The sequence below is a fragment of the Numenius arquata genome, chromosome 5 (assembly GCF_964106895.1).
Source record: "Numenius arquata chromosome 5, bNumArq3.hap1.1, whole genome shotgun sequence".
Lineage (NCBI taxonomy): Eukaryota > Metazoa > Chordata > Aves > Charadriiformes > Scolopacidae > Numenius > Numenius arquata.
In genome coordinates, this window is record NC_133580.1 from 28,375,834 (window position 1) to 28,398,786 (window position 22,953).

At 45.0% G+C, this 22,953-nt stretch overlaps 1 protein-coding gene and 1 long non-coding RNA gene across 2 annotated transcripts in view; one reads left to right on the forward strand and one right to left on the reverse strand.

Annotated features, from left to right (window-relative positions):
* ELOVL6 (ELOVL fatty acid elongase 6) overlaps nucleotides 1-16,890 on the forward strand; it is an 80,371-nt gene extending 63,481 nt beyond the window's left edge. Inside the window, exons 3-4 of the mRNA XM_074147670.1 lie at nucleotides 12,383-12,534; nucleotides 14,504-16,890. Coding sequence (XP_074003771.1) covers nucleotides 12,383-12,534; nucleotides 14,504-14,928 — 577 coding nt within the window. The 3' untranslated portion in view covers nucleotides 14,929-16,890. The remainder of the gene's footprint in view (nucleotides 1-12,382; nucleotides 12,535-14,503) is intronic.
* Nucleotides 14,484-22,953, reverse strand: part of LOC141464646 (uncharacterized) — a 36,485-nt gene continuing 28,015 nt past the window's right edge. The window contains exon 5 of the long non-coding RNA XR_012463258.1: nucleotides 14,484-14,888. This is a non-coding gene — a long non-coding RNA (uncharacterized lncRNA). The remainder of the gene's footprint in view (nucleotides 14,889-22,953) is intronic.

A 22,953-nucleotide genomic window follows, 5' to 3' on the forward strand; every position in this document is an offset into this window, starting at 1 on the left:
CGTGAACTTGGGCAAAGAAAAGTCTTCTGCCAAAAAGAACGATAAAAACTGCAAAGATCAGCACAACTTTTGCTCAACACACATGGTACTGAGACCTGGATCACCCCGTTATAAAACACTTGCAGTACTGCTGACCACCAGGTTTTAGCACAAGTGAGCACCACACTGAGAAAAGCATATGTTATTCCTCATCTCCCCCTTTTCTTACCTTTTTCTTTACGATACTGTGGCTTGGGCTCCACCCTGAATGGAACCTCCATCACCTTCAAGGGGGGCAAGGGAGGTCTCTGCGGGTCTCCTTCAGGAGATGGGCAGGGGGAGAGGCTGAGGAGCAGCTGGGCAGGAAGATGTTAGAAGGAAGGTTTTGCTGTCAGGGCTTGTTAAATTCTTGGTGTTCTTGTGCCCTTGCAGAGATGGTAACTTTTTGAGTAAGTAAGTTTCAGAGGCCTCTAATTCTATTATGCAGAGCAGTAGATTAGATAGAGAGAATATGTTACAAGCGTATATAATGGGAATGGTACTTAATACAGCATGAGTAAGGTTCCTGCCCCATTCCCAACTGTATCCTAAGTGTATTTCCAAGCTTTAAATCAGTCCTGGAATTTTCTGTCTGCCTCTAAAGTAACCATATTTGAAACATCCAGCAGACAGATGCAAACCAGGGTCTTAAATGCCTTTTAATTGGCTTCCTAGAGTAGCTGCTCTGAGCGCGGTGCCGCATTTTGAACTCTGTAGTGCCAAGGCTGGCTGGAAAGACTCCTGCCTTCCCTGGTTTTCATTTTCCCCACTGTGACTGAGAGCAGTGCAACCAGCTGAGCTCACCGTGGGACGTGCAGGTACGAGAGCTCAAAGCAGAGGAGCCACAGGGATTGCCCATCGCTGGTCATCCTCTTCAAAGGAAATGAACGCTTTCAAATAATGCATACCCTCAGCTGGAGAGGTAAAATCGCGAGTGGGAACAAAAACGTTAGTCATTCCAAGCTTTCAGGGAGTTTGGGAAGCTAAAAACATTTCTTAGTCATGGAAACCATTTGTGGAAATTGTGCTCTTAATTACAATAGTGTAGTCATTATGAAGAATATAAATACCTCTATGGACTTTCAGACACATGAGCTGAAGAGGATGAGTTCTGTCTTCTTTTTAAAGAATGAGATTAAGTGCTCTTAAAAGACTGTTTTGTTAAGTTTTGGAAAGCGTTCTTTTAAAGGTATTCAGTTACCATAGGAAAAAGGTACATCATGGGACCAAGGTGCTTCTTCCGTAGTTTTTGTCTTGTTCCTACTCATTGTGAGAGAATAAATAATGGTCCCAGATAATTTTATCAATACTCTAGGCTTTGGAGGACACAGGCACACGAGGGAGTTACGGTGCTTTCGATTACCTGCTAGCAACTGAATTGTGGTAACTGAGTACATGGTTGTCTAAAGGCAGTTACAAAGGGGTAAAATAAGGTAGCACTAACCTCCTTCTCTGATACTGCACATACTCTGGTACTTTTACACTAAAATTGCCATAGGCAGAATAAGCACATAAATAGTTACCATGGTTCATCAGCATGAGGAAAGACTCGGTAGCATGTTTTCCTATCTGTGCCCTAAGTTAGTTTTGTTAAAGGAAAATACGGGAAAATGATAGCCAGTGTGTGACTGACTGTTTTTATTTTTTTTTTCCCCCCAGTGAAACGCAAACACTATAGAGCAGAAAGGAGTTCGCTTTAGGTGCACAGTAATGTCATGATAAATCCCAAACATACAAAACCAAACTACAAGCATTGCAGTCCTCTGCAGGACTGACTTTGAAATAATGAGGTTTTTTTTCTTTTTACAGTGAGAGTTTAGGTTTCTGGTTTTGTCCATGGTTGACTCACTGGTTATGTCTTCAGGCTTTTTCTTCATAAACTTGGGCAGATAGAATTTAGAATGAACTTCCTACAGAATCAGTTGCTGCTGAATGGGATTAAAGACCTGCATTTTTGTAGTTTTACCAACTGAGGGCACTAGTAAAGGAAAACGGGAGCTTTTTAAGAATATTGCCACTGAATTTTCCACCTCACTACTGTGGTTTTTTGTACTTGCCCATGTCGCAAGGAGTCAGGCGTTTAAAGCCACCCCCCACCATGGATTCTGATCCGTACCTAATTTTCTTCGGGACTTCACTGATGCCAGTAAAGGGATCAGCAGGGAGTGTTAGTACAATCCAGCCAGGATAGTTAGAAGAACTGCAAAAATTCCACGAGGGAGGAGAATCCAAATATTTTCTCCTGTGGCAGGGTCGGCTGCTGGGGTCTGGTTCTACGCAAATTCAGGGAGTGGGACAGTGGATGGGAGATAGAAGCAGGGATGCTCTTAAAACTCACTCCATAAATTCATGTTCTCTGTGGCTTGTGTCCATTTGCGTCAGGTCAAATCCACACTGGTATTTGCCTAATACATCAAGGGAAAACAGAGGGAAAGCAAGAGTCTGACTGAGTCTGTGGAAGGCATGTACTGCTCTTATCTGGTCTTCTGGGTAGGTCAGGAAATTTTCAGCTCTTTGTGTTTCTAGGGCAGCACAACTTTGTAAACTTGCACTGTTTCTCTCTGCGCATCGCTCTGTATTTTTAGGTCTTGAAAGCATGCTGCCAAAATATCGGATGTGCAGACGTTGAAAATGTGATGTTAAGAGGTGCAACAACAGCTTTTATGTCTATTAACTATTTGTCTTTAAAGATATAGGTGTACCTTGGGTAATTAAGATGGAGGGCTTGGGACTTGAAGGTTTACAGAGTGACTTTAAAAAGTGAAAGGAAAATCTATAGTAGGTCAAAGGAATCTCTGAAGAAAATTCCTCCTACTGGAGGGGGTTTACTGTTCATTCAATAATACTGTTTTCACTGATACAGAGTGAGGTCAGACCTCTTTCTGCTTACATCAAACGGAACTTGTGGGTAGGGCATTGAACCACAACTTGTGATGTTGTACATCATTTCCCATCCTGGCTCAGACACAGTTTTTTGACAGGTCGCTTAAATTTCAGTTTGCCTGACCTCTCTGTCTTTGAAATGGGGCTTATGCTTAGATACTTTACGAGGCTGTCACAAGAGTAAAGGCCAGTAAGGACTGTGAAATATTCACAAATACAATGCTAAGGGCCGTGGAGATGCCAACAGGGCAGAAGTCTGAAGGAAGCTAGGTCTGAACCTGAAGAGACCCCAAGTTACAAACAGCTTTGTAGTTAGCAGTTCTTCACACAGGGATGTCTGACCTAAAACAGTTGCTGTCCTGAATATTGTTAAGGCATTGGTAATTCTGGGACAGCCCAGGCTGGAGGTGGTAGGTCGCTTGGCTATTGGAGAGCAGACAAGACCAAAATTTTGGTATGGCAATGGGAAGGTCTGCTCTGTGGAGAGAATGGAAATGTCACAAAGGGATTCAATGAGGAGACAGGGTCTTCTGGGGAGGTACCAAGATCGGTTATGGGAGGTAAAACAGGGAAATGATTTACAAGTGTTTTATAAGAACGTTCTTTCTGAAGTATGGGGTCTTCCTCTCTCCATCACTAACCTTGGCATTGCTTGAAAATACTTCAGAAATGTTGAAGGATGGTGAAACAACAGCATAATTACATTCATTTTCTTTGCCATTTCTTATAAAAATAACAGGCTAAGTTCATCAGCTGTAATTTGAACAGGTGTCTCTAGGATTTCAAGGTACCTTGCTATTAAGAAGTCCTCTCTTATAAATGCTTGTAAAATGGCGTATAAATATTACATTTAGAGTTAAGAGAGAGCAAATCTGTAGTCAGTACTATTCTTTTTCAAACTTTGTGATCACTTAGATGAATACCATGTCGCTGTGTGTCCTTCACTGACCAAGAGACCGCTTCATTTAATTTGGAAAATGTAACCCTCAGTTCCACAAACCTAGCAAAATATTTTTAATAACCAGGTGCAGACTTATAAAGCTGGTTCTTCTAGTCAGCTCTTAATAGATATGATTATTTCATATAGGCTGTCCTTGTGTCACATTGGCCATTTAGGATGTTGGGTGCCAGATCCTTTTCTAAGCTGCTTTTCTGTGAAATTAGAGGACACATCATGTTGCACTGACTTTTTCACAGCTCTCATTAACTCCTTGAGATCAAAATAAGGGCTATTCATTCCATGTAGGTCACTGAACAACAGCCAAATGATATCTTTCAGTCACTGCCCACATTTCATTTGCACTTAATGATCGGTTTCTTAGTGTACGGTTTCTCACTGTACAGTAAAAATACGATTTTGCAATCAAAATAAGCCTAAAACAACCTTATAGTTTCTACACCTGTTTAAATACAAGAAGATCCAGGGTTTTATGGAACTGCGTTTGAATACAGTCAAGGCAAACTAAGACAGGAGTCACATCTGACAGGAGATTTGGGTAGTCTGACAACCTTCTAGTGAAACTATATATTAAAATTGTCATAGGCTTAATTAATTCCTCCTCTCTTTTGAAGAATTTATTCCATCTGGAAAATCCAACTTCTTTTTTTAATATTGCCCCATCAGGTATCGCACATTGCCCAGTGAAGGTGGTACCGCTCCTCCTTTCCCCCTGCACAGCTGGCCAGATGTGGATGAATGTGCACATCACTGGGGAAAAAAAAAAAAACAACCAAAACAAACAAACATGAAAAGAGTTAAGAGGTGATTCATTTCTTTAAAAACAAAAAGAAGGGGAGGAACAGCTGCAATGAAATCAGGCCAGTCCACAAACACCCAAGAGCAGCTTGGGTGTCATCCTTTGCTACATTCCTGAACACATCCACCCCCCAGAAAGGTGGGGGGGCTGCAGGTCCCACATTCGGTCTCTCTGGTCCCCTGTGAACATGTGCCCGCTGTCTCTTTAAGTTTAGGGAAACTTAATTAGCCAGGAAACGTGTTTCTCACTCCCCCTTTACTTCTGTGGGCTGGAAGGTTGGTGTGTGACGGCAGGTCTCGCCGGTCCCCTCCCCGCGGTGGGATGAATGCAGTCTCTGTCAGGCAGGCTCTTGGGGAGACCACGCTCATGGTTTTGATTCTTTTCCCAGCCTTGAAACAGCCTGGCATGTCTACCCACAAAGTAATTTTGGAACAATAGGCTTTAAATAAGCACCCAGGCACCAGTAAAAGGCGGGAGGTTGTTGGTCCATAATTCTGGTCAGCACAAATCAGACCCTAATATCCTTTCCTCGTTTGTCACCACCCAGATAACCACTCTAACCCGGGCATTCCCTTTCATTTTGGCTCAACTTTAGAAAGAAACTACCCTCGCTACAGCCCTGTCTTGAGAGAACTGGAAAAAATGTAGTTTCATAATTTTTTTACAGGTTATGAGGGCAGACTCCCATAACCTCCTGGTTTAGCTACTAAAATTTTGTTTGACGGTCTTCTCTTTTTGACCCAAAGGTTAGCAAATTTCCTGGAGTACTCTGCTCCTGTGGGACCTAGAGCCACCACAAAAAGTAAGCAGAGATTGTAGGTCATGAGCAGGCCAACGGTTCATTAATTCCGCCTTTCCCACTGGTTTGATGGGAACAATCACCGCAGCAACAGCAAAGAAAGAGCAGGCTGTGATCTGACTCTACGGCAGTTGCCGTACAAATGTGTGTGCTAGGTAGGACCTGTCCTCCTGTGCTTCCTCCCTGGAAAGGGCCATTTCCCAACACTGGTCTGCCAACTTCATCCGAAGTCTCCTAGGAAACAATAATTCTGTGGCAAGCTTGGAAAAACCTCTTCCTTCTGCTGGTTTGCAAGAGGAGCGGCCCCTTCAACGCTTGCATCCTCTGGAGACATTTCTGTGTCTTTTCAGTCAGCAAAAACTCCTGTTCCTTCTCAGACGGCCAAAGCAGGGTTCTGTGGGAGACGGGTAGAAATCTCCTGCAAACGCTTTCAACATTTCCATCAACAAAACCCATTAGTTTCTTCAGGAAGCTGTCACCTAGCCCTGTCCCCGCTGTGTCATCCGCTTGGCACGTGTCATTGACGGAGTGGTGCTCTGGGACCACGTTTCATGAGAGTGCAGAAGGTAAAGAGCAATTTGAAAGAAGCTCGGCCTTACCGGGTGGAGAAGAAAAGCTCTATAAATACTTCCAAAGAACTGTAAAGCAAACCCGCCAGTCGCGTTGCAACCCTGCTTTGTTGCAAACTTATTTTTAGGAATTAGTCAAAGAGCAGAGCGAGCAAATGGCTGAAAGATGCGAGGCATCCCTTCAGCCTGGAGGTGCACCTGCCTCAGTACGTGCTGCTTGATCATACCAGGAGTTCCTGAGTTTCTGCACTGATCTGGGGGTAACTGCCCTGTTGGGAAGTTCCGAGCTGTCTGATGAAGGTGGCTTCAACTGCATTTCATTTCAAGAAACTTAGTTCAGAGAGTTGTTTCTCTTGCGGATACTTTCTTTGTGCGTTTTCCCAGTATCAGGTCACGTTTTACATGTTTTCTGGTGTTTGGCTAAGCACAGAAATATTCTGTTGCCTTTTTACAGTGACTGCTTTCTCTAGGCATGCTCTGGGACTACCCTGCCACTCCGACCCATCTGACCGAGGGGTCATTCTGCCACCCCAGTGCATCCCCTGCTCCTGTGCCACAGCATCAGCACCACAGCTTGCTCCTCTTCTCTGAGGACCTCGGGTTTTAAACCAGCAGGACACAGAAAGGCCATTTTATTGTGTTAAGAGACCAGCTCTTCAGCAGCAGAAGGGAAACTCGATCTGACCACTGAAATACTCCTGCTGAACGGAACAGAAAGGTGAAAGAGGTTTGATTTGTCGCGAGGGAAGGTGTAGGAAGCTCCACGTTCTTCACCTGCTGACCTTCAAACAGCTCTTTGTAATTCGGAGTGAAGCTTCCTCTGTAAATATTTTGCATGCTGAAATGAAAAACACCACACCAACCCCAAACAACCCAAGAACCTGCTTCCCTTTTTTCTCACCGTTAGGGTACGAGCGGGCTGCAGTCTGAGGGCTGTGGCTCTGCACGTAAGGTGGTCTTGGCTGCTCCCACAGGACCACCGTCTCTTCCATGTGGCTTTCATGGAGGAGAACTGCACACTCTCCTCCACCTCTCTGTGCTCCTCGGGCACAGACTCGCTTGCTGGGACTCCTGTGAGTCACCGTGTAAGCAGGTCAGGGCAGAATTAAGATTTCTTTCCTCCTCCAGCCAGGCTCCAGGCTGGGGGCTGCAGCCGAACCCATGGGAGTTGCAGCTGGTTGGCCGGCCGGCCGGCTCCCTGACGGACTAGCCCAGTCCACCCAGGGCAGAGGATAGTGCAACACCTCAGAGACTGGTCTAACCATCTGGTTTGGGCCAGCGTTGAACAGCCTGCGGTCCTGAGTAAGGAGGGCTCTGCTTGAAGTCCCTACCAGCCCTTAATTTTGCACAGCGCAGCTGGGTCCTGCTGCCTGCGGGCTCCCTGCTGCTCCCTGCCGGTGCTGTGTACGCAGGCTGGCATGCTTCCGAAAATGAAGATGCTCCACTTTTGACATGCAGCTTGTAGGTAACGTATTTTACATTCACATTAGCTGTAGCCAAGACTCTTATTCCCTTCAATGCCCTCTCTGCCTAGTTCTGCGGATACACGTTGCACGGTCTGTTTGGTTCATTTAAGGGGTTTTTTAAGACACAAACCAGAGCAGAGAATTTCTACTCTGTGATTATCACAGCATTAAGATCCTTTAGAAAAGGTTGCTTTATTCTGTGCTGGACTGTTAATTCTACTTTTTTTTTTTTTTTTTTTTTTTTTTAATGTGGTAGTCGCATTTCCTGCTGAATTCTGCCATGTCGATCCTAGGCTGGGGTGTCTGGAGGTGTCAGAAGCCAAGTGCGGTGATTGGTCTGCATAGAAAGCAGCCCTAGCAAAAATGGGCAGTGTCCTCCTCGCTGCGAGGAGGAGCTGAGCCTGCTCCAGTGGCAGCTGGGGCTGAACTGGAGTCTACCTGCTGCCCTCTCAGGCTTTTGAGAAACAAGTACTTGGCTCCCTCCCGGGAAGTAGGATGGAGGGCACAGAAAGAAGTACTAGGCTTCAGCCACGAATGCTGGCCGTGTCTTCCCATCAGCTGTCTCCCCAGCCCTCAGCTTCCCTCCTTGATGCTGTGCCTGACCCACGCGTGGAGCGTGTTTTGAGGCCCTCGTTGGAGAAAAAAAAGTTTGTGAGGGAAAATTATGAGGTTTTATTTTACTAATGGGTATGTTTTGAACGTAATAGGGACAATAAAATATCAATTGGGTGTTTGTTAATCTACCGGAGAAGTCACTGCCTGAAGGGAGGAGAATGTAGGACATTTTGAGTCTGAATAGATGAGAAAGCTGCATTAGCCAGCACAGTTTGTTTCTGATCAGTCTCTCTAGTTGCAAAAGGCTGTAATTGTACAGTAATTCACTGCTACCTTATTTGTAAAATCCCTGCAGATGATTCCCACCAGACGGACTGCTTTGGTAAGCAGTTCATTTCAATACCTCACAAAAGCTACAGCAGAGAGCTGGGCGAGAACAAAATGAAGCAGAAGTGATTTACTGAGCAAGCAGTGTCATCGCTCTGCCGCACACCCGTGTCTTTGCAGGATAGAAATTTGTTGGTTGATCTTACCTTAAAGAACAAACAAGATTAAGCGTGTGTGTGCAATGTGCACTGGCAGCCCAGAAAGCCAACAGCATCCTGGGCTGCATCAAGAGAAGTGTGGCCAGCAGGTCGCGGGAGGTGATTCTGCCCCTCTACTCTGCGCTTGTGAGACCCCACCTGGAATACTGTGTCCAGCTTTGGAGTCCTCAACACGGGAAGGACATGGACCTGTTGGAACGGGTCCAGAGGAGGGCCACGAAGATGATCAGAGGGCTGGAGCACCTCCCCTGTGAAGACAGGCTGAGAGAGCTGGGGTTGTTCAGCCTGGAGAAGAGAAGGCTCCGGGGAGACCTCATAGCAGCCTTCCAATATCTGAAGGGAGCCTACAGGAGAGCCGGAGAGGGACTCTTTGTCAGGAGATGTAGTGACAGGACAAGGGGTAATGGTTTTCAATTGGAAGAGGGGAGATTTAGATTAGATATTAGGAAGAAATTCTTTCCTGTGAGGGTGGTGAGACACTGGAACAGGTTGCCCAGGAAAGCTGTGGATGCCCCATCCCTGGAAGTGTTTAAGGCCAGGCTGGATGGGGCTTTGAGCAACCTGGTCTGGTGGGAGGTGTCCCTGCCCATGGCAGGGGGGTTGGAACTCGATGATCTTTAAGGTCCCTTCCAACTCTAACCATTCTATGATTCTAAGTGGCAGCAACACAAAAAAGCAGTCCTGGCTCTCTGGATCCGAAGCACATTTGCAGACGTGTGTTGGGTCTTTCTCTGTCTCCAGTGGTGTGCGTGCTTGTTGGCACGGGAGTGTTTTGGCATGCAGCACGTCTCATAAACAGCTACCTGCTCGTGACGCCTATTTAGGTAATTGGATCAGTTACTTCCAGTTTGCTGTCCTCCTTATTTATAAAGCCTTCCGTTGTGAATTATGTGAAAGCGTAACTTGTTTTTTACTGATAAAAAATTCAGATGAGTCTGAGGCACACCATGTAGAGCAGTAGCTGGAGTCAGTTATTCTAGAGTCAAGAAACTAGAGGAAGCCACCGTGCTGAGGAATCACAGAAAAGTAAGTGTGAGTGTGTGTGTGCACGTGCGTGCGGGTACACTCCAAGGAGAGCTCTGCAGTAGTTGCTAAACAGAAATAAAGGAAGAATTACATCCTTGTAATCTCAAGGACAGCAAAGCGAAACTCTGTAATCCCCACAGATTCTTTCCCTCTCTTATCAGTCCAGATTCAATCCCTGAGGGTCCATACTCAATCACTTACAGTTAACTCAGCGTTTGCCTGCTGCTCAAACAGGCACTCTTCTCCTCTGAGTTTGTGTTCATGGCATTGAATTCTCTTTGGTTTTAAAACTTTAATAATAAATGATATTTTAGAAAAGCAATACAGCTTCTGCACAAGGAAAGGCATATTGCTTGCAGCTATTTGATTTCATAATTTAAAATTTCCTTTTTTTTACCCCCATTTTAATGTCAGCACTGTGGTATTTGCTGATGGGAGAACCAGCATATCATTAGATATTCTGCCTGATCTTCCTCCACCCAGTTTTGTCACCACCCAAAACGTAGGAGCAAGCAGCAGCCTGCCCTGGCTAGCTTGAGGAGTACACTGCCTCAGGAAGTGATTGGATCACATCTCTGTCAGGATATCCTGTCTTCTTGGGAATGAGAAATGCAAGTCCTGAGAAAAAAAACAAAAGGGGGCATGTATTAAACGCCAGAGAGAAGACACCGAACGAGTTACACCTTGTTTCAGAGCTCCTCCGACAGGCTTTGGCACTCTCTGCCAAGGAGAGGACCAATCCCCGAAAGAGACGTGAGAAAAGTGTGCTGAGAGAGCATGTCTGAGAGGGAACAACCCTACGCGGAGAGGATGCGCAGATGCTAAGAATATCGCGCTGCGTCTTCTGGATGCAGGTGTGGATGAACGTGAGAGACTGCAATGGCTGTCCTGCCTAAGCCTGGGAACATGTGCACTGCTTTGGGCAGTGCTAATGGGAAACCCAGACTCAGTTAAACTCCTTCAGTCCACCTGTACCACAGCAGGGTGGTTTTCCATTTGCACAGCAGAAGAGGACTCATCTGGCAGCAGAGCTGATGAGCAAACACCACCAGAGAAGCAGTAGATAATAACAGTAGCTTCTTAAGCACTCACTGTTGTCTGCGTTTCCTGATGGCACGGTGAAACCTCGGGCATCAAAATGTAATGGTGCGAGAGCCAGGCTGTGACACCTCTCCCTGGGTGTGACGTCAATGTAGAACCCCATCTGAGATGCCACTGCCAGAGCCCAAAGAGCCCCAGGCAGGGTGGTGCTCCGCTTGGTTACGGAGTGCACGCAGTAGGCAGCGGAGAGCAAGGTGCATTGCTCCTTAGCAGGTTTGGCTGGGTATATCAATGCTGCAGATTTGGAAATCTATCTAACTACTTTGTGCAAAAAATATGAAAACTTGGATCAACGGTTTTTATGCTCGGCAGGCTTACTTGAACCATCTAGGCTGACCCAGTAAGAACTGCCATAGACCTCAACTTTTTAGGCTGCCTTGATGATTATAAAATATGTTTTTTTAAAGAATACTGACTTCACAAGACAAGGACAAGTAACAGAGAATCTATAACTTCAGATTAACTGTTCCTTATTTCACACACTTTGCATAAATGGTAGCTTGCATTGCCCACGTGTCTACGTACCAGTTTTAGGGGGCTTGGTTTGTTTGCTGCAGTGTGGTCATCGTGAAAGACAGAGGCAGAGCAGGAACCAGAGGATTCATGAGTAGGACAAGGTTGCAAAGAAGTTATGGAGGAGGAGATAAGTTGTGAGGGGAGATAAGATGGAGCTGTGTGGAGGCACAGGGACATATGATGTAGGCATAAAGTAAGACATACTCAACCCCAAAGGAGATTGGGTCTTTCTTTGCTCCGTTTTTCCGAAAGCTGCTTGTTTCGCCCAGTGTTCATCATAACTTTTGAAGGGCCAACAAGCTACAATGGTAGACAATGGGCAAGCATGTTCTTGCCATAAAACAGTGCCTTCTGCAGAGCTCCACAATGCTGAGACAAAAGCCTTTGTTCCTTACATCAGCTTTTGTTATCTGAACCTACCCCCTCTGTAATTGCGCTAATTAATGCCATTGCAAATCTCTTGATGTTTCTCATTTACAGAACACCTTGCATCTCGCTTTGATGAGGTGAGGGTGAATCTGCTGTTTACCACTCAACTAGTCAGTTCCTCTGTTAGCAATGGCCTGTTAAAAGATGGAGTCAGCGTGTGCAACAAAATACCAGCCCTGACTGAGACACACACACACACACACCCCCCATCAAAATCTGTGTGCCCTACCTGGGTTTGTCTGTGCTCAGAGCTCCTGTGGGGGTAACAAACACAGGGAAAGCCAAGAGAAAACCCTGAGGAAATCATGAGAGGGAATTGGTCCTGATGGTGTTGATGACAGCTCTTTTATCAAGTCATTTCTTGTAGTCTCCCAGCTGCCATAATCAAAACTCTGCACGTTGTTTTCAGCTGAAGTAGATGTTTTCCGCTGCTTCTGAAAACTGAAGGATTGTTCCTGTAGTAATGAAATAAAAAAACATTGATGTTAGAGTTTTAGAGATCCAGACTTTCACCAGGAGATACGGCTGCAGTCCAGTTTATGAATATGAGTTTAGAATAACTTCCAACAAGCCAGCAGAGTTGCTCCAGCTTTAAGGCGGTCTCAAACTTAGTATTTCAGCACAATCTATGGCTGCCTTCTCGTAATGATTTGAAGTGATGGCGTACAGATTTCAAGTGTCCACTCAACTTCCTTCATTTTCTCTTTTTGTTTTAAAGTATATTTGGTGCTGTTCGAACTGGTGCTTATATGCTGTACATTTTGATGACCAAAGGCCTGAAGCAGTCAGTGTGTGACCAGAGTTTTTACATTGGACCTGTCAGCAAATTCTGGGCATATGCATTTGTGCTAAGCAAAGCACCCGAATTAGGTGAGTACCCTCTCTCCCTTTCTCTCACCGCGCATATTTACGAGCAGAAACGTCTGTGCAGGAAGCACAAGAAGGGTCTCAGCGCTGTCGAAACCTCGTTTTAGTCTTAGAAAAACTGAGTGAAGAGAACAACCCCAAGCTCTGCATGGTTTAGTCTCTAGTGATTAAGTCCAGCTTGGCTGAAGTTAGAGCAATGTGCAGTTGAATAAGACCATTCCCAGCTCAGGAATAAACGGCAGTGGTTATACGCGGCAGGGCAGTCAAGAGGTAAGAGCAGTCTGGTTCCATGCCTCTTCCTTAGCTACTCATAGGCAAATACGAATCAGCCGTCGCTCACCCTGTGGGTACAGAAGCGAAGGCTGGGCTAGAGCAGCTGCGTCAGCAAGAAGCTTTGAGCCAGGTTCTGCCTCAGTTCTGCAGCATTCGTCCTTAAATGCACATGTAGGCGTGCAATTATGAATAGTAATGTGCTTCCTCCATAAACATTGAAAGCTGTGGCTGTCTGCTTCCTCCAAATAGAAACCAGTTTCCCATAATATCCGTAGCTTTTCCAGCCCTGATTCTTATAAACTCCTGTCTTTCCAGCAATTTTTTGGGTAATGACACTTATGATACGCATGCCAAAGCCAACTTAATAGCCAGTCTGCGTGTGTTCTCATCCCGTGGCTTATTAGTTTAATGGGAAGGAGGAGGCAGCGATTTAGCAGCCCTCCAGCTTTCATTTCAGAAGATGCCCTTCCTAAACCTCAGAGGGCTGCAGCGCTCGCTGTCTTCAGATGTACAGCAAAAATAAGCCTTTACTTTTCAGCAAAGAATTTGATTCAGCAAATTACAGGACAGCAATTCATCAGCATAAAAACTGGAAAGAGATAGACACCGGTTGCCTTGCTGTGTCAGAACCCCTTGGTTTCCTGCTGCTTAAATTGCTGCAAAACCATAGAAATTGAGTTGTTAAAACTGGAAAACATCAGCTGGAGCTGCACAGCCACAATAAATTGAACATATGATTACTTATTAAAACGAGAGTGCACACCTTGCTGCTAATGAAGTAAACAGTAGCGTTATGGCTTATTACAGACCTTGTGCAGACAGTGCAGTTTTGGTTCCACCCATCACTAATATTCATGATTTGGATTTCCTGGGATACATGTAGGTACAAGTCCCCAGATGCAAATCTCAGGGATCTTTTCAGAAACACTGTGTCTATAACAATAGAAAGCAAATAGCATGTGTATATCTCTCTCTCTAATTGAGATGCTCAGTGCGATGATGAGAAGCAGAAGGAAGAAAAAAGCAGGAAAGAGGAATAAAATTTACTTTTCTACAATAGTAACATGAATTTGCAGAAGAGGATGTGCATGTGTCAACATAAACCAAATTTCTTTCTAGAAGCCTTTTTTTCTGGCAATTACATACCTTTCAGTATTGTAGGTCGTGTATGCAATAGCTTTTTGCATAGTAGCTCAAAAGGCTCTACCGAGTTTAACTAGGTTCAGTTTGCAGGTAGGCATTTGAATCGGAGGACACTGTGCTACCTCCTCTGCAGGTTTTCTGCTCTCTGTCGAGCTACATTTCTCTTCTAGCCACAGTATATAGTGGGCAGTCTCACAGTCAGAGATGATACACATACCTCACCACTTACCTCACCTCAGACTTCCATGGATTACGTTGGCAGCAAAGGTCTACCAAGTAAACCTATGGAGTTTTCAAACAGGGGTTATCCACGCAGGAGAATGTGCAAACGTTGGGTTTCCAAAGATTGCATAGAGATTAGGAGCCAAGCTCGTGCTCAGATCAGACAGGCTCTCAGATCTAGAGCCCAGGTGGCTTTTCATGCTTCAAAATAGTGTATACTCCAGCAGCAACAGCAAGGGAAGAGAGCACTGCAGTAATTTTGGAATTGTTCAATATGTTTCTCATTTCCTCCCCTCCTTTTTCTTTTTTTTTTTGTGTGTGTGTTTTGTTACAGGTGATACAATATTCATTATTCTTAGGAAACAGAAGCTCATCTTCTTACACTGGTACCATCACATTACTGTGTTACTTTATTCTTGGTATTCCTACAAGGACATGGTGGCTGGCGGTGGCTGGTTCATGACCATGAACTATGGAGTACACGCCGTTATGTACTCGTACTATGCCTTGCGGGCTGCTGGCTTCAGAGTCTCACGCAAGTTTGCCATGTTCATCACCTTGTCGCAGATCACTCAGATGTTGATCGGTTGCGTGATCAATTACCTGGTCTTCTCCTGGATGCATCACGGCCAGTGCCATTCCCACGTGCAGAACATCATCTGGTCCTCTCTCATGTACCTCAGCTACTTTGTGCTCTTCTGCCATTTTTTCTTTGAGGCCTATATCGGCAAAAGCAGAAAAGAAAGGAAGGTTGACTAGTGGTAGAAACGAGAAGCCATAGCTCAGGGTCATCAAGAAAAACAAAATTATAAGAAAAGAAAATGGCACAAGGAAACACATATATGTATGGTGCAGCTAAAACTTGGCAGCTTAGGGAAAGTTAGCTTGGTTTAACCCAGTAAGTTTATGATCCTATCATGGTGAGGACTCACTGAATTCTACTCTATCTCAAAGGACTGCTGATGAAAGACAACTTCCTTCTTGTACCTGTCTGCTCTAGAAAAGAAAGGAGGAAAGAAAGAAGAGGAAAAAGAAAATACGAAAGGGAAGAAAAAAGAGAAGAAGAGAGAAAAGGAATAATGTTGAGGAAAAAAAAAATACATTAAATAAGCAGTGCGTTTCCCCAGGGTGGAGGAGAGACTTTTCTTTCAAAAAAAAAAGTTTCTAAATCCTTTCTAATAATTTTTCAGCATTGAAGTTGAACAAAACAAAGCAGAGAGGTGACAAAAAAAAATCTATGATAACAGTAAGATTGAAAAATTAAAATCTTTTCCATAGAAGGTTGATACCTTTAGCCAAAATGAAACCCAAAAGGATGATTCCTGAATGGAAAGTGGCTGAACTCCACACTGCGGTCACGAATGGAAAAGAGAAGACATTGAGCAGATCTGGAACACAGAGTCACCTCCCTCAGAAGGCAGAAAGGAGCAGTACTTCTACAAGAGTTTAATGTGAAAAGATGCACTGTTGCAATACATATCTCAGAGAGTGCATTTTCCAAGTGCTTTTTTCAGTTAAAGGCAAGGAATTTCTGCAGCAGGATAAGTCATAGAGGGTTAAATCAATCAATATTTGCTAAATTACCAGGGGCTAATAGCAGAGGGATGTTCAGGAAGGAGACGGAGATAACTCCCCTCAAGTGATTTTTAGGAATTATCCGTTAATCTCAATTTAACCTGCAGCAACGCCGAATTAAATGGGGGAAATGGAAGAAATCCTAGTTAGCAAGAAGAGAGTGATGTATCTGCCCACTGTTTTCAGAACAGAGCCCTGTGGTACAATACGGATTCTGTGTGTTTGTGGAACACAAGGATACCTGCCTGGGTGGGAAGAGGTGGCAGGACTGTGCGAAATTGGGTAACACTGTGCTTCTGCACCTGCCTCCCGGGCAGTGCAAAGATGTTCAAAGTGCCCTCCTCTGGTCATGTGGAGATACTACTACAAAACATACTTGGAATAGGTTTTTCTTGAGATTTGTATAGAAAAAAAAAATTAGCCTAAACAGAGTAATTTTGCTGCAACAGCTTAGCTCTAAAGTCCAGAGAGAATTATCCTTCATTAAATATGTATCTCTCTGCAGAATCTGTACTGTAACACCAGACTGACCACTTAAGAAGACACTCTTTCTTCTCTGAAGTCAGCTACAGATATAAGGAGAAACGTATTCCACTCTGAACCTTAGAGAGTTAGTTGAGAACAGCCATATTCTTACAAAGGCAAGTAGATTGCATTATCTGTGATATTCCAGTCCTTACAAAGCCAAATAAAATGTGTAAAAGTTCCTAGTATTTCAAAGACGCAAGTATGTAAACTTGATGTTAAATGTGTTAATGTAGTATTCTAAATTGTATCAGTTAGGTAGTTTAACTAAACAATTAGAAGAACTAGATCAACAAAATAAGGACTGCTGTTCTGCATAGGATATACACACACCTATAACTACACCCATATACACATTCTGTGAATTGTCAACAAGAAAAAAAAGCCCAGTGGCAGAGAATCACGTTTCCTGGCTAATGCAAAAGATTGTCATTTTCTTTCTTGCTTTAATTTGAGATTGTACAGTACAAAGGGTATTTTTTTTTTTAATTATGATTTTTAGCTTTAATTGTGCTGTCATTCATGAAACAGAGCTGCTTTAGTATCCTGTTAAGAGATGACAAGGGCTTTCGGTGTCTCATTATATACAAAAGAAAAACAAATAAAGTTACATTCCATGTTATGTCAATGGTCTTACAAATCAAAAAGCCTTTACAGGCTAAAATCATAATTATAACAAGCAGAAAATGAGTTTACATTTGTGTTATTTAAGTTATTAATGTGCTGACGTTATTTTATGGTACACAACAAATAGCAAAATGTGATATGCAGTAATGAAGCTATGATATTCATTAATAGGACTATTGTATACGTGGAAATTTTAGACAAAACCAATTAAATGTGTAAACCATTTTGTTATACAGCTTGGGAGTAGATAATTATAATGCTGAATAAGCCTTTTTCCTCACGCTTAATTTTGCCCTGGCTAAGAAGCAGGTTAAGAAGATCAGTTAAGAGTGGAAAAGGCAAAATTAGAGTTGACTGCAATTAGATGAGAAGCGTTGGTAGAAGCCCACCGTCGTGCCATTTAGACCCTCAGTCCTGTGTGTCTTAGGTCTCTCAAATAAAGCAAGAGGAGGTGGAAGCGGTCCGGTGTCTGGAGCTGAAGCTGGAGCAGAAATCTTGGACGCTGCGAAGTCAGTGGAGGCTTTGCTCTGCTTTGAGCAGCGCCGGCATGTCCAGCTACCCTTTGTCTGGGCAGAGGAGGAGGAACCGCACGCATCTCCTCATTTGAGGCTTGCGGCTAACGGCTTAAAAGCCTTATAAACCTTATCAACAAGAAGTGGCACCACGCCGCAGCCTAAGTTTAAGACTGGCGGAAAACAGGGTGGATTGCAAACAGCCTACCATGTTTTGCACACTGTTTTCCTTAATTGCTTAAGAGAGAACCCCCACGTCTGTGCGTGCTGGATGGCAATGCTGGCAATGCCCACGCTGACTTCAGCAGAGCAAGAATTTCACCTCCAGGCTCTTACCCCATCCTCCCAAACCTCTGCACCGTTCGCAGTGCTTGCTCCCGATGTGCCCGTGAGGTGAGGGGCCACCTTCCTTACTGCCTGGGAAGCGGCTCCAGCGCAGAAACCGGCCCGAGTGACCTCCTCACTGAATTCTGTGGGTGTCCTGGCGGGCGACTAGGCTGCAGGCAGGCATTGGTGCAGGGAAGGGGCAGCAGGATCAGGCACGTAAGGGACAGTGGCAAATTAGGGTACATTCATCATCACGCTGGAAATTGGCGGTCACGCTGCCATTTACTTCAGGAGATGACGCATCACACATGCATTTACACAGGTCCTACTATACCTGTTGGGCTTTTCCTCTGAGGTCTAACACTGGTTTGGTTTTGTTTTTTTTCTTCCTAAAACATGCACACATGTTATTTAGACATCACATGTAACCCACTCGCATGTACTTAAACACTGAGCCAGTCAGCCCTAATGTAATGACACCTCGACGATACTCCAGCTGTTCCAGCCTACAAGCCACAAGATACAAACACAGCTAATTGGGTCCTATTTATTTCCCTTGTTTTGAGCCTTGGGGGTCACTCTTTCAAATTTTTCTGCCCACTAGCAGAACCCTTTTTTTCCTAATTATTTTAAATAGAGCTGTAATTCTGTTGCATTCACACACATCATGGGGAACTCAAACTTTATATAAATTCCCAAGCATTGTGGGACCTGTGACAACCACCACAGATGCTTGAAATGCTGTTACGGGATTCACTGTTAAAGTCAGGAAAGTTACACCGGGGATAAGGTCAGTCTGCCAGGGTCGAAGTCTTGTGTTTTATGTTTTGCGGCATTAATCCAATGCACTGAAATAAAACCAGAAGGGTGGTTGGTGTGGATTACGCTTAGGCAGCTGCGAGCAGAATTTGGCTCTTCCTGAACACTACTTCTGTGTAGTGAACACTTTAAGGAAAATATTTTCAACTAGTTAGTGGAAGAAGTAGTAAAACTTGGGTAATTTTGGAGCCTCTTTAAATGGTGCCTGTGATGAGAAGGAAACCCCTCGTGCTTAGAGACCTTCTGTAACTCGGTCACAAATGATTTATGTCTGGGCTCACTGATAACACCCAACTAAGAGCGGCTGGCTCCAACAGAGACCTCTCACCAGAAGCTCACAGGAAGCTAATACAAGCTTTTACTTGCAAGATAAAGGCCGAAGCATGCAAAAGGAATCACTCAAAAGAGCTGAGCTGGGCAGTAGGAATAAAGCGTTGAGCACAAGTTGCAGGAGAGACAAGGAGGGAGAAGATCTATTCCATCTCAAGGAGAAAAATTTTTCCAGGCTGAACGCTCACTCCTTCCAAAGAGGAGGCGAGGCAGAGTGGGAGGAGGCTGGGCTGCGTAGTGCCGGGCGCCCAGGAGGGGGTGGCTGGTGGAATCAGGCTTCCCGCAGAAGTTGATTGTGCGGTGGCTCCCCCAGTGCAAGCGCGAGCCGGTGGGTTTGTTAGGAGGAACATCCGTGGTCTAACAACTAGTGAACTTCAAGGCCTGGGTGGATTTTGTTTTTCTTTCCTGGAAGTAAAAACCTGGGACAACGTTTTAGTTGCGAGCAATGGCACCTCAGGGATCAATATTCAGGTGGTTTTCAGTTAACAAAGAGCATAAAACACCAATTAGCGTGACTGGGAAACAGCAGCCTTTGCAAGCAGTGCCAGATATAACATGTTAGTGCAGTAATATCTCTAGTAGTTGTAGTCTATCCTGTACTTCAGAACCAGTAACAGAAGCATAACACGTTTATATACGATTCATAAATAACAGACATACTTAAAGTAATAAAAATTGCTTTGATCAGGAAAGAACTCAAAGCAAGTTGCAGACCATGCCGCCTAAGTTCAGGGCTTGGTCCAAGCACCTGCTGAAAGTGAGAGTGTTGGTGAGATGTCCAGTGACTTGTGAGCTTCGCTTCAGCCCAGTTGCAAGACCTAAATCCCCTTCTTTGGTGTTCACTTAGTGGTGACATGAACCACGCGGGGCATCACTCAGGCCCTGACGTGGCTCTTCAGTCATATTTTCCAGCCTGGTGTCGCTGAGCCCTCTAAAAGGGAAGAATTGTTAGTGGGTTTCTACTGTTTTATTTCAATACGTTTTTTCCATTCCATTTATTTTATTAAAAGCAAACTACAGGACAAGCCCCTGATCCTGCTGTCGTAAACACCCCGTTGCAGTCACTGCAGCCGTACACGGGCACAGAAACCTTTTGCCTACTGGGGTGAAGGCAGGATCAGCGCCTTGTTACAGACTTAATTTCTAGCAAAGCCAACACCACAGGGTAGGATTTGATTTCTTAAATCAAACCAACTGTACCAACACAAATAAGATAGGATCCGCACAAGAACTCGACGGCTAAGGGGAACCAGGGCCCTCCCCAGTACATCATAAAGCTCAATAAAATGCTGCATGAAGTGGGGTTAGAGTGTATTTCCCAATGGGTATAAAAGAATACTCCCCTGAAACAGTGACCTTCCTGAGAAGTCTCACTTCTGTCCTGTCCTGGACAGCTTCAAGCAGGCCTGTCTGCTGAAAAAACACAGCTCTGATTGACTTATCTGCTTTCTCAAAAGAGCCACTACACGCTTTAGGCTTTCTGGAGCCTTAAAGCTCAAGCTAGATTTATATTCAAAAAAAAAAACAACCTTAAATATGTGTACAGTAACTAGGAGAGAATAGTATGAGAAATATCTTTATTTTACCATTTTCAAATGGCTATTTCACTACATAAAAGGAAGTTTTTATTTTTATTTTTTTGGGGTATATTGATATTCCAAATAAAATTTTAACTTTTGGTTCAAAATAAAGTCTGTCTCTGTGTTTTATTGATGCATGACATCCATTTCATTCTCTATACTGCCACCAAGTCCAGCTACTGAAAGAGAGCAGCAGTTCTCCAGCTACGGGACTACAGTGTGTGGCTACTCTGTCTTTCACTTCCCAGCAAGACTCTATCAGCAAGTTCATACTTTTGTGTACCACATGGTATGGCATTATATGGTGTTTTCTTTTGTGTGTATGTGGGCACGTGCATCTGTATGGTAAGACTGCGTATCATGCAGATAATCGGTGCTTGAGTGTCCTGTTTCTACGTGCCTACACTTTGGAAATCCTAATCTCTGCATCTCTGGTAAGAAGCAAAATCCCTGTCCGTCATGATACCTTCTGAGCTGGGGGGGCCGTGCAAACACAGCAGCGCTCGCCAGCCTGTCACACAGCTCCCGATGGCACTGCCTGCCCTGTACCATTTCTGCACCAGCCTTTTTCTGAACCATCATGTGTCCTTTGTTCCCCAAACATCACTTTTACCATCCCTCTGGCTGCAGACAAGCACCCATGCTAAGTGCTGGGTGGAGCCAGCCCCCAGGCTCTGCACAGCAAGAGCATTTCATGGCTTGCTTTGCTCTTAATATTTGTAATTAAACCAAAGCAGTCTATAAAGGAAAATCAAAGCTTTGTTGTCCCATATACCCAAATCGATAAGGTGACTTGCATCTGTGGCAGGACTAACCAAAGACTGAGGCAGCGTAAATGGTTGGGCTGCAGCATGTCCCTGCTGAAAGCCCACCTACTCTCCCCCTGGAAAGGTTTCCAGCCCCACAACAGATCTCTGAGCAAAGGCAGCATGAGCTGGAGGCAGAGGGAGGATAAAGCAGAGCGGGAAGGCCACGATGGGCATGTGTGGGGGTGTGAGAGACCCTGAGAGATTTTCCTGAGGAGTGGTTTGAGAACCAGCCCAAGGAACAGCCTGGAAGTGGAGGAGCAGAACAGCCTGGAAGTGGAGGAGCAAGAAGAGGGAATTGGATATATGAACCAGGATATGCTGCCTACCATCTTCAATATTACCGCAGGGGAAGTGGAAGAGCAAATGTGGCAAACCAGATTGAGCTTTCCAGGGCAGGGGCAGCTCTGCTGTTGGGAAGAACTCTTAACAGTAACTGGGAGGGGAGGGGAAGAAAAGAGGATGTGGGCAGTATAGGATTGTTTCAGGCTTATGGCAGAAATTGCAATTTCACCTCTTTACACTTCTGACAGCTACCTGTGACCCAGGCTGGATTACAGCTGTATTTGGGATAGGAGTGGAGACGAAGCATGTAAGTCCTTCTTTTATTAAGATTCTGTGGAAAGCAAAGGGGTACAGCTTTTGAGGATGTACCACACACTCTGCCAGTCCCTATGGCAAGGCTATGGGAAGGGAGGGTCATCCTTTATACCCCAAGCAGAAATGAGGTCTGCTTTCTAGCTTTCTAGTTTCCTCTGTCAAGCTGCCATGACTTGCAACAACCTTGTGCTGAAAGCCTCCAGCAGAATCGGACATCCCAACATCCCACTAAACGTGGGCTGATGCTTACCCAGAAAGATGGTATCAGGAACAAAAGAAATTGTGTCGTGTTCGTCCTCTGGCACTGCATGGCCAGGCAGGTAGCTGTCACCAGATGGCTCTAGCAGTGCTCTGCTTGTTGCCATCCTGGCAAGAAGAAATGTTTTCTGGCCAGGAGCAGATGCCAGGCACAAATGACCAAAGCTGACCCCGTGCAGGAGCCCAGCCACAGCGGATGGGAGCCACAGGGCCAGAGCTGCCGCTCTCTTGCCCGCCCATCCAGGAACACTGCACAGCCTTACCTTCAGCTACGCTCCGTCCCTCGTGCCTAGCCATTGCCTCAAAGACAAAGCTGAAGAACGCGTTTCACAAAGCTGGTGGTAAGTCCATGCAAGCAAACACAAATTTCACAGCGTTGCTGGGCTTGGCCAAAAAGTTTCTTGAGGCTTTGCCACATTGCTTAATGCGAAAACGCTGAATAAACATTCTTTGTCTGTTCTCCAAGCAACTTGGTGTCCTCTGTGCTCCCTCAGAGTGATGTGCCTACAAAGTCCCTTCTGGAAAAATGCACATAAATGCCCTCAGCTGCGTCTGCTCTGCCACCTTCCAGCCCTTCAGAGGCATGAGGGCTCGGCAGGGAGCAGACCCTTGCTGCTGCTCTGTAACTAGCCCACCACAAAAGGCTTAAAAGGAGTTATATATAATGTCTCTCACAGCAAAAGCATAGGCTGTGTTGCCTAAATTACTGATCTGGGGAAAAGAGGTGACGCCAGATGAACTCTCCCGGGGCATGGTGCTCTGTCTTGCCTCTCTGGTCTTCACCTTTCTTCTCTGCTCCATGCAGTGACCCTGAAGACAGCTCCA